At 43.5% G+C, this 19006-nt stretch overlaps 1 protein-coding gene across 1 annotated transcript in view; it reads left to right on the top strand.

Moving 5' to 3' along the window:
• The window catches only part of LOC104077451 (runt-related transcription factor 2-like), a 74601-nt gene that overhangs the window by 35767 nt on the left and 19828 nt on the right, over window positions 1-19006 (top strand). Inside the window, exon 6 of the mRNA XM_009578700.1 lies at window positions 14760-14933. Within this exon, the coding sequence (XP_009576995.1) occupies window positions 14760-14933 (174 nt within the window). The remainder of the gene's footprint in view (window positions 1-14759; window positions 14934-19006) is intronic.

The raw sequence follows: 19006 nt of genomic DNA, 5'->3' as shown, positions 1-19006 counted from the left end.
GAATTATGCCAGGATCAACAAGAAAGCAAGAAACATAAAACATTAGCAGACAGTAATATCAGCCATTCTCAAACACTATCAAGAAACCTTATCAAAGAAAAGCAAAACCGGAAAAAACACTTTTCACTGTCAAATCCGAGTGATGTGCAGGAAATAAATTACTACCATACCTGGTGAGAGAGTGAGTGTCGGGGATAGATGTTCTGTTCAAACGATGCAGTGAAATATCAGCAATGTGGAGAAAGGAGCGTATTTTCCCTACTGTATACAAGATGCATAATTTTAAACCAATGTCCTGTTGGAAATGCTGCCAGATGCTGGGGGGTAGACTTGGCCCCTTGACAGCAGACCACCCTTGGCAGTACTTTGGCCGTCTAAATCTATCCGGGATTAGAAATTGGGTTCAGTCCTAGTCTAATGTTGGTCATTCGACGAAGGGGAATTGTTAGTGCGCAGAGTCTTTTGTCAAGGGAGGAATAACTCGTTTGTGCATCAAAGCTGGTCAACGATGGGGACACTGACAGCCAAACTCCTTTTCTGCTGCCAAAAGGAGAATAATCCCATGGACCTTGTGGGAAGCTGGAGTGAAAGGACAAGGAATGATCCGTCCTACCTGGAGAAGAGTTAAAAACCAAGTTTCTTCCTTTGTCATAGTGCTGAGCTCTCTGTAGACTTTTACTGAAAAAAACACTTTCTTTTTTTAAGCCTTGACTTCCTCACAGTTTGTGTTGAAGCTGGAGAAAGTTTGCCATCTCTCTTTTCTGTTGTTGCCTTTTTACTTCATTTAAATTGGTTAAGACAGATGAGTTTTGCTTGTAAAAAAACCCAAGGCAACGCACCACTAAAAGATATCCAATTTCTTCATCATCACCAGCGTTGCTTGTTTTACTTTTCTTGGACAAAAGGGGAAGAGCACTTTACATTCTATTTTCCATTATTCTTTCATGGAATTAAATCAGGGTTGTGCTTAAAGAGAAAGGAAACCCCACATATGTATGTGTTGTCCTGTAGTAAATGGTGCCAAGGGCTTGAGTGTGCCTTATTTTCTCTGCGGAAAAAAAGCAAGCGGTAGGGCCAAAAGGTGGACTACACAGCTTGTATCTAAAATTCCATAACCGAGGGATCAAGTTTTGGCCTCGCAGATACATAACTGTAACCATTACAGTGGAAGCAGCTATATTCTTCCTTAAAATGAGTCATATGACATTAAAAACAAAGCAAATAATAAAATTTAAATTTGTGCAAGCTGTAAAGACTTCAGGGCCAGGCTGTCTCCCACTGAAGACGGTGGCAAAGCCTCTATTCATGGCTCTGGCGGATGGCTTGGGCCCCATACAATCCCATTTTTCCAATTGTAGGTTCATACTTTTTTATCCTGCGAATTAAATGAGGATTTGCCACCCGCAAAATAAAACCCAAAGAAAGAAACTTACTTTAAATAGAACAAGCTATTGAGACGATATTAATAGCACAGGGATGATGAGTATTTCCAGAATTTAAGTACTTTAGCATTATTTCTGCCTGTTTTAAGAAAGCAGAATAAAATATCCTTGCTACCCTTGCATTGTAGAGATGTTTTCCATTGGTGTACTGTAGTGGGCATCCAAACTTAATGACTCACCAAAATAATAATAAAATAGTTAGAGATTATTCGAAGCACGTGCCAGGGATGATCCAACGCGTTCTAACATCTTTCCAAGCTCAAAGCATATCTATAGGTAGGGCTGTACGTGCTTGTGTCCATCTTTGAAAGCTATTAACTTCACAGCTGCCCATTTGATCGACTTGTGATTTTTATGACTAGGCATTTACAGCTTCTGTTTCTTTGATTTTCCTTTTTCCAGCGGATTGCACCCACAATGTAATGCCCAAGTGGACTTCTGTTTAGCAGTGAACTAATGGAGTAGTTACAGCAGTATGAAAGTAAAGCCTGTGAGCTATAATCTTTAAAAAATGAACTTGGGGGAAGATTGTGCAGCTCAGGGGACTGGTGATAAGACAGAGGTTTCCCTGTCTCGTATACTGCATCCTGCCCAGTGACCAAAAATTAATGCCCTCTGAGCTCCCCCGGTGTATAGGCAAGGAAGACTCACGAAATCAGAAATAAAAATCAGGTCCTGTTTGGACTGACCTTCTCCACCATGCCTTGAGGAGTAGCCCACTTTCTCCTAAATTCAATACGGCTAGAAGCAGTAGAAGAGGTATTTGGGGTTTCTGTGGGATGAGCTCCTGAAGAGCTCCCTGCAGAAGCAGCCGGAGCAGTTGCGGGGGACATCTTGCCTGCTGTAGCCCCGGCCTTTCCCAGGCTTTCCCCGGGTGTTCATCAGCGCAGTTCGCCGCTCCGTGAATGGCATCGCCCGCTGCTTGTCTTGGCCACCCTCCAGCTCCGTCTCGCAGGCGCATCCCCCCCTGCCGCCCGCATTCCTGGGGATTTGTTACCTTCTGGTAGTTTGCGCCCAGGCAAACGGGGCAGGGGGGGAGATTTATTCTCCAGGACTCTGTTTTCCTATTGTTTTTAAGTTCACGGGAGGCTCCCCGTTACTAAACAAACTTTACAACTGCCGGCAAAAGGGTCAGCCCCCTGCCAGAGCCCTTCAAAAAAAAATTACATTCCTCCAGCCAAATGCAGTTGTGTCACTCACCTCCCTCCCCTCTGTCCCCCGTGGGGCTTTCGGTACGAGACATCGCCCCTGAGCGGGTTAAACACCTGGCTTAGGCACCGAATTAGCGACCTGCAAAGCCCGTAAGGACAGGCTTAACTTTGGCCAACGACTTGCATCTCATGCGCTTGCAATGCTTTGCTGAGTTTTGGGCATGTTGTTATTAAACAGCTGGTCCGGGGTAGAGGCAGTCAGCCTGGGGGGTCGGGGGGTTTAATGTGAGATGAATGCATGTAGGGCTGGAGTTTCTGTAGCAAGGATGGGATTTGTGTTTGTGTAGCTCACAGCAGAATGTATCTTTTCTTTTCTTTTCCGCCAAAGGAAAAAAAAAATATACAGTGGAGATAGTTATGAATGAAGCACTTCCAGGAGCAGATAATGCAAATAATGAGGCTGTCTTGTTGGAAAATCCCAGGATTTTGTAGTCTCTCACTGTGTTGAGGAGGTCCCTACACTCTCATAGAAGACATAGGTTGTCCAAAACATTTACTTCCAGGCTTAGTGGGTTTTTTTTCCCCGAGAAGGTTGTCATTTTGGTGTCCCTTGTTCTTCATACTGGCATGGAGAGGAGCACATAGGTTTTAGCAGAAGGGGATGGCCAGGGCTAGTCTGTGTGGGACCGTCTCTCTTCGAGTAACCAGCAGGCGCACAAGAAAGAAAGCAACAACCAAAACCAGTCATGGACTAGTAACATGTTAATGGTCTTCTGGATCTTCCTCTGGGGATGCAGGAACACTCTCAAGCATTGGGTGTGAAATTCTAGTTTTACTTCGTTGTGTCTCCCCCGAAAACTAATAGAAACTCAGAGTCATGCTTGCTAAATTAATGGTGAAATCAATCTTGTAGTATCCACTGTGAGGCTGGATATTACAGTTATTGAAGTTACAGAAAGGACAGTTATTCTGAAGTTAGAGCCGTAGGAAACTCTGGCACAGAGGGGTTAAGACCAGGGTTTCCAAACTCAGGTTCCTTGTGGTCTGGAATACCTAAGCAGACACAGCCTGCATTTCACTGTGCCCTTTCATGGCAGCTGGAGATGCTGAACTTTTTGCAGCATCAGGCCCACAGTTAGCATGAGCTGCCTAACTTGATGTACTCATGTTAAAAATATTGTGTACGTGACTTAACCAAGCACAGACAATCACTCAGTCCTAGAACAGTAGGGCTAAAAGAAACCTCAGGCGACCTAGTCCATTTTTCCTCAGAGGAATTATTGTGTATACTTAGGTCATCACTGACATCTGTCCAAATTCTTAAATCCAGTACTGTGTCTTCCACTTACTTAACAAGTCTGGGTTTTGTGTTTTTTTCTTTTACACTTAAAAAGGAGTTTGCTAATATCATAAATTAATCTCTTAAATCTCTTCTACCTCAAATGAAGCCAGCTTTTTCTTGTTCTGCTCTCAGCTGACATAGAGATCAATTGATTACCATTTTCTTTAGAAAACGTTTTACTCTTATCATGTCCTTTCCTGCTCGTCTCTTTTCTAGACTAAACAAATGTATTTCCTTCAACTTTTCCACGTAGGTCATGCTTTCTAAATCTCTTATCTAGCTCTTAAGAGCTCCTGTTGCTCTTCTCTGGATTCTCTCTCATTTGTCTGTATCTTTCATAGAGGGTGGTGTCCCGAACTGGATAAAGCAGGCCAGCTGATGTCTCACCACTTCTGAGCAGAGTGTAATAGTTACCTTCTATGTCTTCTATGCAACTTAACCATTAATCTTTCCCAGAACTGCATTTACTTCTTTTTTTTTTTTTAAAAAAAGACAGAATCCTATTATTGACTCACATTCAACGTGCAACTCACTGCTACCCCCAGATCTTCCTCCGCAGTGCTGCTGGCTAATAGGTTTGTCGTTGTGGTGCATCTGAGCATTTGATTTCTTGCTCCAAAGTGTAGTACAATGCACTTAACTTTTACTGCATGCCATTTTACGAATGACATGTCAAATATAATTTCTCCCATTTGCTAAGATCGTTTTGAATTCTGACCCCTTTCTCCAAAATCTGGAGGACTCCTCCCTACTGGATGTCATCTCAAGATTTTATAATCGTGCTTTGTGTTGCATCATCCAAGTTATTAAAGAAAATAATAAATATTAAGTGGCCGAAGACGCATAAAATACCTTCCATTTCAGTATCGCTAGTGATAGTCAGCGGGCAACCTTGTAACACCGAACTCCCATCCATGCATCCCCTATGGCTGTGTTTTAACCTTTAAATGACGCTTTCTTTCCCTCAAAGACCTGAAAGCAGAGGTTAATCCATCCCAGCTTCCACCTGATACAGAAATGCCCCTGCTGGCATTGGCAGATAGAGCTGGAGCATAACAAGGGGATAAAAACTGCGACTCACCTCCAGGATTGTTGGCAGGATGTTCAGGCCAACGTTTCTTCTCTTAAGCCCAGCTGCATCATTTATGTGCCGCTTAGGGCTGTCCATCTTCAAAACTTGCGCATCGTGTAGGTGCTTGTGCAAGTGCTCTGATGACACAGAAAGTGGAATACCTTCTGCAACGTGAAAGTTGCCCCGATACACCCACTCATTGCCAGCAGCACGAGACTTTTTTACATGTTTGAGTGTATAAATAAGAGCAAAGAATGGCGTTAAGCATATAAGCATAATTTTTACCAATTCTTTATACCTTTCCAGAGGAAAAAAGGGAGACATCCATCAAACTGTCATTACAAATTTGATGCCACAAACCTAAGCTCATGGAGCCACCAGGAATCTGTAAACCTTTTAAAGGATACGCCTGTTTTTGACATTCAAAATAAAAAATATTTATAGATTTTTGTGGAAAACACTGATGGGCCAGCAGCTAGACGACATTTCTCAACAGTCGGACAGACTCCACACGAACCAAATAGATGTCCAGTTTTAGAAGGACAGGTTAATTACTTTCTGTGCTATGCCCAGGAACAAATAATACTTGGCCCGTTTTACTTACCGAGTAGGAAAAGATGTTTGAGTGTGGTTGTTTTTTTTTTTAAAGGCTGCTGCATCCTGGCTTCTGCCTCCGTATAGCCTGAGTGTAGGTGCCCTTTATATAGCAATAACTTGACACTACTCAAAATACTTGGCGCTGCAAGCAGGGGAGTGGAATGCAATAAGAACACTTTAGAAGGTCTGAGGGTGAGTAAACTCCAGTAGTTTTGGAAGGAGAGTGTACGTCTCTCCCTTACTTGGCATTCGCAGACAATAAGAATACAAGGATTATCATAGTAGACTCCGTTTATTACACTTGGGTGGATAAAGCAATTATCTGTCTATCACGGCTGTAGTAAATTGTGCAACAGCATTAACATGGGTGGATACGTGGATAAATGCTACTCTGCTACAGAGGGTGCTGATACACAAGATAATCCTTCAAGTCAAACTTGTAAAGACTGTTTTCTTTTGGAGTTTATATCATGTTACCCCCACCAGTGTAGATTGAAATGGCATCTTTTTTATTTTTAACCACGTTTTCAGGTTTCTTTAGCCATCTGAATTTTATTAGTAAGGTTATTTTAGAAATATCCCACTTTAATCAAGTTTAAACAATCTGCTTAAAACCTGCTGCATGGGTATAAACACAGTAGTCCTCTAACGCAGCAAAACAATCTGTTGAAAGATACAGTGCAAACACACACACATCCATCTATTATTGCTTAACTGTTGTTTCTTCCATGCCTGAATTCCCGTTGTAACCGCAGCGTTCAGCTGCAATACGCTCCCGGTTTTGGGGGTCTAAAACAAAACCAAAAATGAAAATGCACCTTATTGATGTCTAGAGAGCAGAGCAGCATAGCATCGGAGAGCTCTTAGACTAGATTTAAACTAAGCGCCTTAAATCTGGTTTAATAGCTGTGTTTACATCGCCCCCCTTTTCGTTCTTTTAAAGTAATCAGGTTTCGCAAGCGTTAAGAAAACCATCCCCTCCTGCCAGCTGGAGGGAGGCCAGTTCGAGGAGATTTTTTTTCTTCCCCCCCCCCCTCGCCCCCTTCGTTTGCTATGATCTTTACTGCCGGTCGCTGCAGCAAGCAACAGAAGTTGGCGCGCTCTTTATAGGATAGCTACCTTTGCCGGGGGGGGAAAGCCTTATTCCTCAAAGACATTGCTGGGTTAGGATGGGGATGATAAAGTCAGAATGGGGAGCTCTTGTGCTTTTGCGGGACAGCCTTTGCTCTCCCTTTTCCCCCCTTCTGCTAAAAAAAGGGGGAGGAGAAGGGGGAGAGCGTAACAGATACCAGCATGCAAAGGGAATTAAGGCAGGGACCGAGACTTGCGTGACAGTCTCTGTTTATATGAGTTGTCTTTAATGTCTCCAGGCGGTGATGCCAGCAATGTTTAGCTGGTTTCCTGGCACACGTGCACACAGATTCCTTTGTGTTCCTGAAGGATGGATAAAGGTGAAGGCAGAGCATCGTGGCGCGAGGGGGTCCCACCTGCTCTCTCCCACGGTTTGTGCTGATGTTCATACGGGGTGTTGCTCAGCTTTGCAGAACAAGCTTCAAGATCCAAGTCAGAATTCAAAAGCTTTTCAAAAAGAAAAGAGAAAGAAAAAAAAAAAAGCAAGGGGAGACCTTGCTCATTTACTGGTGAGCCAAAGCCGTACCGCAGCAGAGGGGCAGAGCGGAGGGCAGCGTGGATCCTGCAACGCCGGGATGACTGAAGGGTGGGAGGGAACCGGTGCAAAAGCAATCTCACTCGAGCCCCTTCCTGCTCTGCTTGTCCTTTTTCTCGAAGCACCTTTTCGATTTCATTCGTTAAATCTTCCGGTTTTGCCGTTTTAACACAACGTCCCCTGTGCAGACGTCCTGGCCGGCTCAGCCCCTGCCACACGCCCCTCGTCAGTCCCTCGTCTGCCAGAGGAGCAGCCTGGAGCCCTGCTCCGAGCAGGCATTTTTCGTCTCTCTACCTGGAGAAATTTTGGGAGCAAGAGGCTCCTTTGCAGCTGTTGCCATTTGCTGAAAAACCCCAACCTCTGGGTCTGTCTTTCAGCTGGATGCGTGCTTTTCACAGGCCCCAGCTGAATTTTAAAAAGCATCGATAGCGCTTTATATCCTCAAAGGCTTCGCAATGGTTGAGTTAGAGTCATTCCCATGGGCACGAAGGGACCCATGGGATCATTTCCCCCAACCTTCCTGCCCCTTCCTCCCTTCGACCTGCTGGGAGCTCTGACTTCGTCCCGTGCTGGGCGGGCTGCCTGCGAGATGAGCTGAGTCGACATTTGCTTTTGCTCCCAGTAAGTCAGTGGGGAGGTGACCATCGACACCAGAGATGCTCTGTGGGCTTGACCTCCATGCTGAGGTTCAAACCTGCCCCTGCCTCTGCTCACCCCGGCTTGGAGCCACAGCTCCGGGAAGACAGTAGCGAAACTGGTTCCCCTGGGAGCTGGATCTGGCCCTTTTGGAGCCGTACCAGTAGCCTGCAGTCCTTCGGGAGAGCAGGGGTCAGGGAGGAGGAGCTCAGTGGGATTTTGGCAATGGGCCGCGTTAGATCTGTTGTGTAGGAACTGAGCCCATCCACAGCGTGTGTTCCTCTGTCTTTATTTATTTCCATTTTCTTGCAATAGTTTCAGGTACAGGCCTTACCTGCTTTGGGTAAAAAATACGTCTTTTTTAAGAACAAAAAGAGACAGGGTCTTGTTTTCTGCCTGGGTCTGAGTGGCTCCTGTTGACACTAATAGGGCTCTGTGTACAGTCGGGAGAATAAGCTCTCCAGTCTAATGCAAACTGGTGCCCTCAGCTATTTAAAAAACAAACATCTTTTTTTTCTCCATTGAGTGAATTAACTGCAGTTACTGCACCTATGTAGCTCCTTGTTTTATGAACTGTAAAAACCTTTCCTATGCACAGCCTATGGCCTAATTATGTAATTATGTCTCTTGGGTGGATTATATTTTTCTTCTCATAATTGTGTCTTTACCCAAGAGACTGGAAGGGTTCCAAGCTTTTCCCTTTCCTGGGTAAAAATTGTTTGGCTCTTTTGTGTTTTGGGTTTTTTGTCATGAACGTTGGATTGGATGCGTTCGGTAGGACTGGGTGGGGGGAAGCCAGCCCGGGGATGACAGTTTGTCACAAGACAAGAGACACAAGAGGGACCCTTGTGACTTGCTTCAGAGATTTTCCCTTGCAAAGAGCTGATGTGCATCTTCTGGGCTTTTGCTGATTTATGGCTCTCTTATTTTTACCTCCAGAGCGTAGATTAGATTGACACTGCTTTGGAGTGACATCTTGCTGCAATGGTGTACTGTCTGAAATTTGTAACAGAACAATGAATATTTTTGCTTCATGCTGAATGCTCAGCGTTATTCAGTCCCTGCACAACAGCTGTTAAGAAACCTGAGGCTCAGGTCTCAACTCCTTTACTGTGGTATAAATGTGGCTCCCCTGACTTCAGCTTTACAAGCCTGTAGCTGAATTCAGTTAAGCCCGCTCCCAGTTACATCTGATCTGTAGGACCAAATAGGATGAAATGCAGGGAGACATCTAAAGAGAACTTAAGAGAATTTGTGATGAAATTCAGAGGACATGTATCCTATCTTTTTTGTGGTGTGGAATTGTCTCCTACAGCGTGTGCACAGAAATATGTCACTAGCGTGCTAGTGTTAAAGAGACGTAATCAGAGTGTTTGTCTCAAAGACATATAATGTTAGTAGAAAAAAATGTGCCCATTCTTTACCTTTTTAAAGCACCTCACCTTTGGAGAACAGTGGGAATAATGAAAACTTGGGTTCTTGGGCTCTGATGTGCTTCTCTTGAAGTCAGGGAAAGCTTGGGGTATATAGGCTATAAATTCATAAACTAGGTGATTCTTCTTCTTTCTGCCACTCCTTAGCCTGAAGGGAAGTCCCTTTGCCATTAAAGTTTTTCTGCGTTTTCGATCTCAGCACTGAACCCAGAGCCACAGAAAGCCTTGGTTACTGGCCCTGGTGTTCAAAGGATTTTTATTTTGTTTGCCCTTTCCAGCTGTAGTCACTCCATGGAGTGACTCTCCAAACTTCACCGGCTGATGCTGAGCACACTCATGACATAGAGCAAACACAAACTGTGGTGGTATTTCATGTTGGGTCATCACCTCCATTCTGCTTGGGATGTCCCAGCAAACATGTCCCCAGCAGGTGAGAGCCCAGGTTCTCGCTTTCATGACCTTTCTGCCTTCCCTTGGCTCTTTTACAGAGACACCTGACTCCCACAATACTTCTTGTTGTTAAGGCAAAAGCAGAAAAGATAGAACTGGGCGATGACTGAAAATAGCTAACCCACTTGAGAGTGATAAAAGCATCTGTTGAAAATCTGGTAACCAGATCTCCTTGGTACCAGAAAAAAAAACACACACACAAAAAAACTGGTGGGTGGTGTACACGGTACAAAGAAAGGGAGTCCCTGAGTGTCAGCATCTGGTGAGGCCACGTGTAGCATAATCTGATTAGTCTTCAGTTCCACACCCACAAGCTGAAAGATAAAAACGCACACCCCTCCTCCCCGAGGAGGTAAAAATCTTCAAGCATCAACACCACATTTACATTCTGCAAGTCAGCCTCTTCCATGGCCCAATTTACATCTTGACTTCTCCAGTGGAGCGGTGGAAGTTCAGTGATGAGAGACGAGCTCACGTCCCTTTCCAGTTACCACATCCAGCAGACGCAAGATTGCCTTGCTTTGATCTGGGAGACATTCCTTCGTTTAGTTTAAACTGAAATGATTAAGATGGAGATGAAGGCTCCTCACATCTTCTGCCATGCCTGGGATGTGATAATTGAACATTAGTTTCTGTGGGCCATTTTAACATGTTCTGAGGCCGTCCTGGACTGGCGAGCTGAAGCAGCAGCGCAGGCACCGTCTGGCTGGCTGCAGTTTGCACCGACTTTATTGCACTCTCTCAGTATATTTTCTGGTTTGGTTCATGTAAAATGGCCAAAATTGGTACTGGGGCGGATTAATGGCAATGCTTTCTGTCTCCGGAAACTAATACTCAGGTTGGTGTTTGGCTTGAAATAGCTGAGTCGCAGTGAGAGACCAGAATATTGCTTGTCATTTTGGAGCGAATAATGGATTTCTAATATCTGACATGTTTTGTACTATGACAACAGACAAATCAGAACAGCTTGTATAGCTTTGTCTATTAACTCTCAATTTTTCTTATCTCTTTCCCATCTCCCTGCCTGTGACCTGATCTGTTCCAATGGCCGCTGGGTCCCATCCTTATTCAGTAACTCATGGGACAGCCTCAATATTTTTGATTGCATTTCATATCCAAGACTGCCTGTGTCCATAACCGTTTTGTCCCCCTCCAAGCCCAGTCCATTCCACAAAATCATCTTTGTAACAGAGCAACCGGCACTAAATGCACTGGTGCAGGCATTGGGATAGCTGCAACATTATTTTATTCTATTTTTTATAGCTTTTATATTGCTTTTTAATGTACTCACTGCTGCAGCAGATTGCAGATTCTCCCTGAGCTATCCACACTTGCTACCCTAATCTTTTTTCCTGAAATAAAATTATGCCTCATGACTGAGACCAAGGAATACAGCTTTTCTTAGCACACTCCCCTGGGATCAGGAATTTCTCTGTCAACGGACACATATATCAATGAGAGATGAAAAGCAGCTTGTGGAATGAGTTTTAAACATGTATCACATATTTCATTGCTGCTGCTTATGTGCTACTCTGAAGGCCTTTTTAGAGTGTTTTCAGCCCATACCTCATGGCTCCTCTGTACTTAATAGGATTTTTTTTTTTCTGCACAGGAGTCAGGGCAAGAGATTTATTTAAGTTGCCTACACTTCTTTGTGAGCACCTCCTGAATACGAAGATTTTGTTGAGTTTCCTGCTTACTTTCGATGTGAGCACGTCTTAGCTTTTATCAAAGCATAGTAACCCATAACGTGCGAAGCTGTAATGTAATCTCATCTCACTGGGACATTTCACTGGGGGAGTGTGGCTCCTTCTGTGGGTCTCTTTGTCACAACATGACTCCGTGTTACAATCCTAAATTTTAAATGTCCAGAAGGGGAAGGCAAGTCTGCCTTCGGCCCCTTGCTGGTTTCTGGGGACTTGCAGTTCCATTGATGCCTGGGGTCTTCCAGATGTGCATATAGCTTTCTACATTTTTTTTTGGGGGGGAGGTGGCAACACCCAAACCCACACATCTCTAGATCATTTAATTCAACCAGATGTGGGAATCTTTATTCTTATTTCTTTTTTTTCCCCCTCTTTTTTTTTTCCTCTTTTTTCCTTTTTTTTCTTCTTTTTTTCCCCCCTGCGTATACTAAAGTGCACTGCTATCCTGCTTAATTTTTCTTTTGATAGACCTAGTTCATTATAATAATAATAATACACATAATTAAATACAAACTCTTTTCTAGCAAAGCTATGCACAGGCAAATAGAGCACGATGAAAACAAAGCTGGGGGTTATCGGGCACAGGTTGGTGCAGGAGTGGTGACCTATGTAACAAGTGTTCATTGAGTTATCTGAAGACAGTTAAAATAGCTTGTGCACCGGTTTGTTAGTGATTCTTTAGCGAAAAGGGCACTGTATGAACATAGCACAGGATTTTTCTACGAAAATTCAAAATAAAATTCATTTTGGGGGTGGATTCATTCCCAGATAAAGTCAGCCCTAGCGCGTGAGGCCAGAGATAGGCTAATCATGTTTGCCTTATTTTGAGCCCTCTTGAATTTGCTGAAATGTGATTAGGAATGAGTAGAAGAGAAAAGGGGAGGGGAAGGAGATGCCTTTAAAAAAGAGTGAAAAATACGACTGGCACAGGCGAAAAGCGAATACATAAAAATTGTGGAGGAGAAGAAGATGGAGAAGGAGAAATCTCAAGAGAATACTGACTGCGTGTGTGTGTGAAAGTCGCTTCTTCAGATTTAGCAGCACCTAGCTTCTACAAGTTGTAATTTAAATAGATTGAAAAGATAATGCTAAAGACTACCAGGTTAGATGTTATCCTGTTAATTAAGCTGCCATTACAGAGTTGTTACAAGCCCACCAAAAATCATTCCCCATTTAAAGTGACTGATACCTCCTGAAGAGAGGAGTAGCCACCCATGTCAGCTCTAACATAGAGCAGCACCTTCTCCTGAAGGACAAAGCTCCCGCCTACCCCGTGCTTTTAGGCTGAGTCATCCTGGGGGAGAAAAATCATACTTCAAAGTACAAAATAATGGGTCAACTAATTAATTTTTTTAAATTGCTAGAGAAGTTTCTCCAAAATTAAATTCCATCCCGTTTCTTCTCATCTCCCGTCCTGAATCCTTCAATTCTCTGTCTAGAACCACGATTTCTCTGAATCTAGTTTGGATTTAGCTGTCTAGTACTGACATCGCTTTGCCTATGTGTCATGGCACCACGGTCCCAGTTAGATGATGTGAACCCGTGTACTTCAGTATTGTGGTGAGAGGTAACATTAAAAGGCATTTTTTTTAAGACTGGTAGTCTGATAGTTCAATCTCAAGATTCAGTGGCCTCATTTATGGTTTTAAAATAAATTAACCGGTGCCAGAATTGGTTCTCTGGCCCTAAGACCGATGGGACAATCTGACCATGTTTGCAAAGCCGAACTCTTGTAGCCTCCAGACAGATGTCTGTGTTCACACTGCTGAAGGACAACACGGGTTATCTCAAGCCGCTGGGGATCATCTGGAAGGGTTCAAGCCCAAACCCTACCAAGGAACCTTCTTATTGTTAAAGACATAAAAATATCCTACCCAATTATTGCTTATGCCTGTGCCCCGGCACTGCTTACAGGGATGGAGGCAGACGTGGTTCTGGGTGGCAATCAGGGGGTCTGGGCCCCTGTTTCGGCTCTGCCAGAGGCTTGTTGTGTGACCTTGGTCAGTAGCTTAGGGGAAGATTCATTCCATTTAATCTTGACTAATGGTGAGGGTGTCTAATTAAACTAGTCATGTATGCTCTCTCTCTGATCAGAGAAGGAAGAGCAAGCAAATTCAGAAGGTGAATCATGCCGTTTTAAGACTAGTGTCAGAGACAAATGAGATGAATTGCCCTCTGGAAGTAGCTATTTCTTTCCATTAACTGTAGAGGAAGTCTACATTAGAAGAGTTTAGACTAGATGCCTGATTTATGAATGGCTAAAGTTAAGTAAAATTAGTCCTGATCTTAATCTCTATGCATGCCTGTTTCTCCGTATGTTGAACGACAGAAATAACACCTTCTGCACCTCACGTTCAAAGGCGCCATTGGGCGAGGAGCATCCCGTAACTACTTTGGAAAAAAATTAAATTTAGGAGCAAAAATACAGTTAGAGAAGTAAAACCTTTATTCTTGAAACATCTCAATGACAATATGAGCAGTACCAGTTGGGGCATCCTGTTGCTTTTGCCATTTTTCCCCTTTACATTTTGACAACCAAGCACCCCTAAATGACTTTTCCTAATGCGGCCGTACGGCACGAGGGCAATTAGCCTGTTTTGGGGGAGAGAAGTAGGAGCACTGAGGAAGGGTGACCATGCGAGGGAGTGTAGGACCCAGTCTTGGCCAGCAGCTTTGAAGGTTTTCCTTGCGATACTGCTCTTCTCAAATGACAGTGACTATTTACTTTTTGGAAAATCTCCCAGAGGAATGAAAGCTAATGACTAACTGTGACAGAGTTAAAGAAAAAAAAATAAGAGGAGAAGAAAAGCTTGCATTTTCTTAGCAAAAATCCACAACATATAAACCAGGCATGGAATAATTGTCCCACTTGATAACTTGTATTTACATATGAGGCTTGCTTTTGGAAAAGAAAGTTTGCCCCTTTAACTACCTAGTGTAGTTAAAGCAGCAAAAAAAAAAAAAAAAAGACAAAAAAGACCTTGTGTGGGTGTCCTCATAAGTGCTTATTTTGATCCAAATTGCAACATGTTACACATCTGTATGGGCACAGCTGTACTCGATAAGGCTTTCACCAGCACAGCCATGCCCAAAACACAAATCACCCCACCGATGTCACTGTGTTATCGGGGGTAGCCGAGATACCTGTAAGTCCGTTAAATCTAATAACAGGTCCTTAGAGGCCATTCTGGGGTTTTTTTGGGGGTGTGTTAAATTACTAAATCTTGTTATTAACGCTTTTATTTTATGATTTGCTGTTTCCAGGGCACAGACAGAAGCTTGATGACTCTAAACCTAGTTTGTTCTCTGAACGCCTCAGTGATTTAGGGCGCATTCCTCATCCCAGTATGAGAGTAGGGGTCCCGACCCAGAGCCCACGGCCCTCTCTGAACTCTGCACCAAGTCCTTTTAATCCACAAGGACAGAGTCAGATTACAGGTAAGAGACAGAACCATAGGTTTGACTTGCACAGGCAACGGTAGTAATTGCTTATGGATATTTGTGTCTCAACTGCAGTAAAAGAGGCTGTTACAGAGTGAGAGATGTGTTCCAAGCGAAGCTAGGTGGGAAGTGGATTTTTCTATAGTGTTTGAAGCTGAAAATGTCTTTCTTTTTTTAAAATATCTTTTTGCCGTAAGTCCAAAATAGTCCAAAATAGTCCATCTGGGTAAACTGAGTAGGAATCTGGTGAAATTCTAACTGCCACGTTGCTCTGCCTTTTCCTCCGTGTGTGCAATATTAGAATGAACATTTTTATTCAGTGTTTTTATTTTGCACTGGTGTTGAGGGAAGCGGCCAGCGTTTAATTGTCTTTCTATCAGAACAATAATACAATCTTCTCACGTGGCGGTTTCCTTCGAGCACCAGTGCTGACCACTGTTAGAATAAACAAACTGGGTTATGGAGAAATCTCCAAAGGTTGCTTGTGAGGGTTGTATGCAACATTTATGATTGCATGCTGAGAGACAGATTTCATTGTGCTGAGAGAAATCATAAAGTACCATGTGTCACAGATTATAAGACTGAAATAAGATGTTTAACTGCAGCTATGCCAGAAGTTAGCAATAAAACCGTGAAGTCTACAAAATAAAACGATTTTGTCATTTTTCTAAATTTAGAGCTGGTTAATTTTTTCAAAAGAGTGTCAAAACAACCTCTACCTAATTTTGGCTATTTCTACACTCAAAACTTGTGCTGATGTATTTGTGTCTATCCAGGATGTGAAGAGGTGTTGCCCCTGACCAATTCACTTGCTAGAACTGTTGGAGAACTTCACCTAGATGCAAGTCCCTCAACAAAACTCTTGGCTCAATTTACTAGACCAGTTTAAAACTCAGTTTTGCTGCTATAGTTGCATCTATACCAGGAGACCTTTGCCAATCTTATATACCAGTATTCCTTCACTGGTAAAACACTCCTAGTATAGACATAGTCTTTGAGTCAACCTAGGAAGATTTCTGGTTTCATGTTTCAAGTGGTTTTGACATGATACCAGCTGAAACTTAGCGGTTTTAACAAAGTGTTGTGGCTTTCTTCTTCTTTCTTTTTCTTGTTTTTTAAGTTCCACTGGTTTATTAATTTGCAGTAAGAAAGAGAAGTAAGTGGGTTAATTTGAACGCAAAGCACTCAGAGAATTGAAACGAAAAAATTGTTCCCATGAGCTGTGGCAAAGTTCTCCCAGATCTAGAAGTCTAGCTATAACTAGCGTAAAATGTTTGTAATATATTAAATATGTCAGTAGTACCCATTACAAGGTACCTGCTGCCCACCAGCTTCCCAGAGGAGGTTTTTTGGCCAGGCTTAGTGTTTTGTTAGTTGGACATGTGAAGTCAGGGCTCTTGTGTATATCATTTTCTGGGTAAGAACTGCCAAACTAAAGCCCAATATTTTTTCTAACCTACTGTCTTCTGTCTGGCAATGTTTGGGGACATAGTTCCTGAGAAAGCAGGGGGAAAAACTGGGGCTATAATCAGCTTTTCTCCTTCTTCCTTGTGCCTCCATAGTTTACCTATTGTGCAACACTATATCTAGGAACGAAGGAGGGTGAAATTCTTCCTGACCCCATCTGGTGATCAGCTTATGCCCTGAAGCACGAGAACTGAGATTCCCTTGTAATTTTCTTCCTAGCTAAGTGTAACCTCATATGCTGCTCTCATTCACATAAATGCCTCCTGTAGAAAATGTTCTGCTGGGTTTGATTAATAAAGTACTTCTCTGCCTCGTTATGAATCAGCAGCAGCATTTACAGATCCGGGAGGTGAAAACTTCAGATGAGCTTTAAATAAGCCTGACTGGAAACAAAGCGGTGTGGCATTCGCTGTCTTCTCTGCAAATTTAAGAGTCAGCAGTTCAAAGTACCAGCTGAGACTTCATCGAGAGAGGGAAGATGCGGTGCTGCTAGGGCAGAGGGACATGAGCCGAACCGAGGAAGGCAGGCTGACTTTCCTATCTATTGTGGATTATGTGGTTTTCTTGCCGGATACTCTCATGGTCGTGGGATACTTTAGAATCCCAAACTGCTCTCATTTCCCCCAAAGCAGTGAGGACTCGGCTGCTTATTAAAGTTTGCAGTGAATATGGGCCTGCACTGTGGTCCAATACAGTATTTGCCATGTTATTCCCCACCCTTGTCTCCTCCTCAATTTAGAAAAGTCAAACACCCAGCCCTCAAAGGCTACTCGTTAGCTTTCTGGTAGCCCTCCCATTTAATAAGGTGATGAGCGTGAGCATGTTACATCGGTGCGAGATCTATGAATTGCGCTGGCTTCCCCACAAGGCTTTTTGGTGCTCTTCAGGACGTTGATTGTAATCTGTAAAGCTCTATGCGCTTTGATGTTCCACCAAAGTGCTGGGATGCTTTTTGTGGACAGTCCCTCTGAGTTCTTCTGGGATGAATGGATTCTCGTTGCCACACAAACCGTGCCAACGAGAGACGAAGTTGATGCCGCAGACGAGGCACCTCTTTGATCGGGTGTTAGGTGACCATGGGAAATTGCTAAACGTCTGCCTGTTTGGTGTGGTAGTAGGGAATGAGCTGTTTGGGCTGTCCATCTCCACCAGTTTCCTTGCTGTGGTGCCATATTCAGTGGGAATTACCCACTGGCTTCTTAACATGGTCACTGGGCTGGTATGGCTTGAGTACGTATTAAAAGGAGAATAGACCCTTGTCCGAAAAACAAGGATTTTTTTATTACCTTTATTGGAATTAACCAAGCACTCCTTTACAAATACCTTTGTTTCTTAATCTTTTTACCTAGTAATTTAGGGAGAATAATTAATTCCTAATAACTTTAACAGTAAATACTGGTTTCCTACTACAAAATCCGTATTATTGCTAGTAAGCACATAAACTGTTTTTGTTTCGTTCCACTTGAGGTCTTGCATAGTATTGCATGATTAAACAGAAATAATATTTAAAGCCTGGCTGGCCCACACCTGAGTCTGAAAGAACTCAGCACTTTGGGGTTCACTCTTATATTTCTTTTCTCTGTCTGGGTTGTGTTTATTTTCCTAGAGTATCAAAGTACAGGTTTTACAAATCATGGCATAGTCCTAAACCTACCAGAGGACCGGGCTGTGGCAGTACAAGGCACAGGGTTGCCCTTATTCGACATGGCATTTTAACTAGGATTCTGCAAAAGCAACATCGAAGGGTCATTAAAAAACAAATCGTCCAATAAGCAGATGCCTTTGCTGAGGCAATGCAGATTCAATTTGAACCCCGCTTGCTGCCCGTAAATCAGGAATCCTGTCTGTTCGCATTTGGGTACTGGTATATTTGCTTTTTTATTTTTTTTCCCTTTCCCTAATGGCACTCGCACAACTTGCTCACGTATCCGATTACGTTCCCGTTCAGACATCGAGCTGTTGCATCAGTGGTTCAGTATGAAAGGAGGAAAGCTGTTGTTTTTCTAAAACGCAGCCGGTGAGGATTAGCTTCTATCAGCCGGGAAAAGCCACGGGTGTAATGGCAGGAATGTGGTCGGCGCGAGGACCCCGGCGGCTGGGCTGCGGGGACTGCGAAGTGGGAGTTAAGTGAGGTTTCATGCTCCATCACCACTGTGGCACCGTCTGATCTATAGGCAACCTGTGACTTTCATCACTGAAATAACAGCACTCAAAAGCAGGTCCCGTGAAATCTCTTTTTTTTTCCTTTTCCTCTTCCCCCCCCCCATGCACTTCAGCAACGTTATGCTGCAATTTCTCATCATTTTTAGCAGATTTAAAGGCTTCAGAGCTGGCTTACCTGGAAGTTAGTGGGGAGACCCACCTCCACTGGTTTCAGGGACAGTGAACTGAGTCTGCTGGGAAGACCATGGGCAGAAAGCACCATGGTCTTCAGACCAAAGCTCTCAGATGGAGGATGAGGATGTGTTATGGTTTAACCCCACCCGGCAACTCAGCCCCACCCAGCCACTGGCTCACTCCCCCCCAGTGGGATGGGGGAGGGAATCAGAAGGGTAAAAGTGAGAAAACTCGTGGATTGAGATAAAGACAGTTTAATAGGGAAA

The sequence above is a fragment of the Fulmarus glacialis genome, unplaced genomic scaffold (assembly GCF_000690835.1).
Source record: "Fulmarus glacialis isolate BGI_N327 unplaced genomic scaffold, ASM69083v1 scaffold5875, whole genome shotgun sequence".
Taxonomy (NCBI): domain Eukaryota; kingdom Metazoa; phylum Chordata; class Aves; order Procellariiformes; family Procellariidae; genus Fulmarus; species Fulmarus glacialis.
Note: the sequence above shows the minus strand (reverse complement) of the source record. Positions and strands in the feature narration are given on the sequence as shown.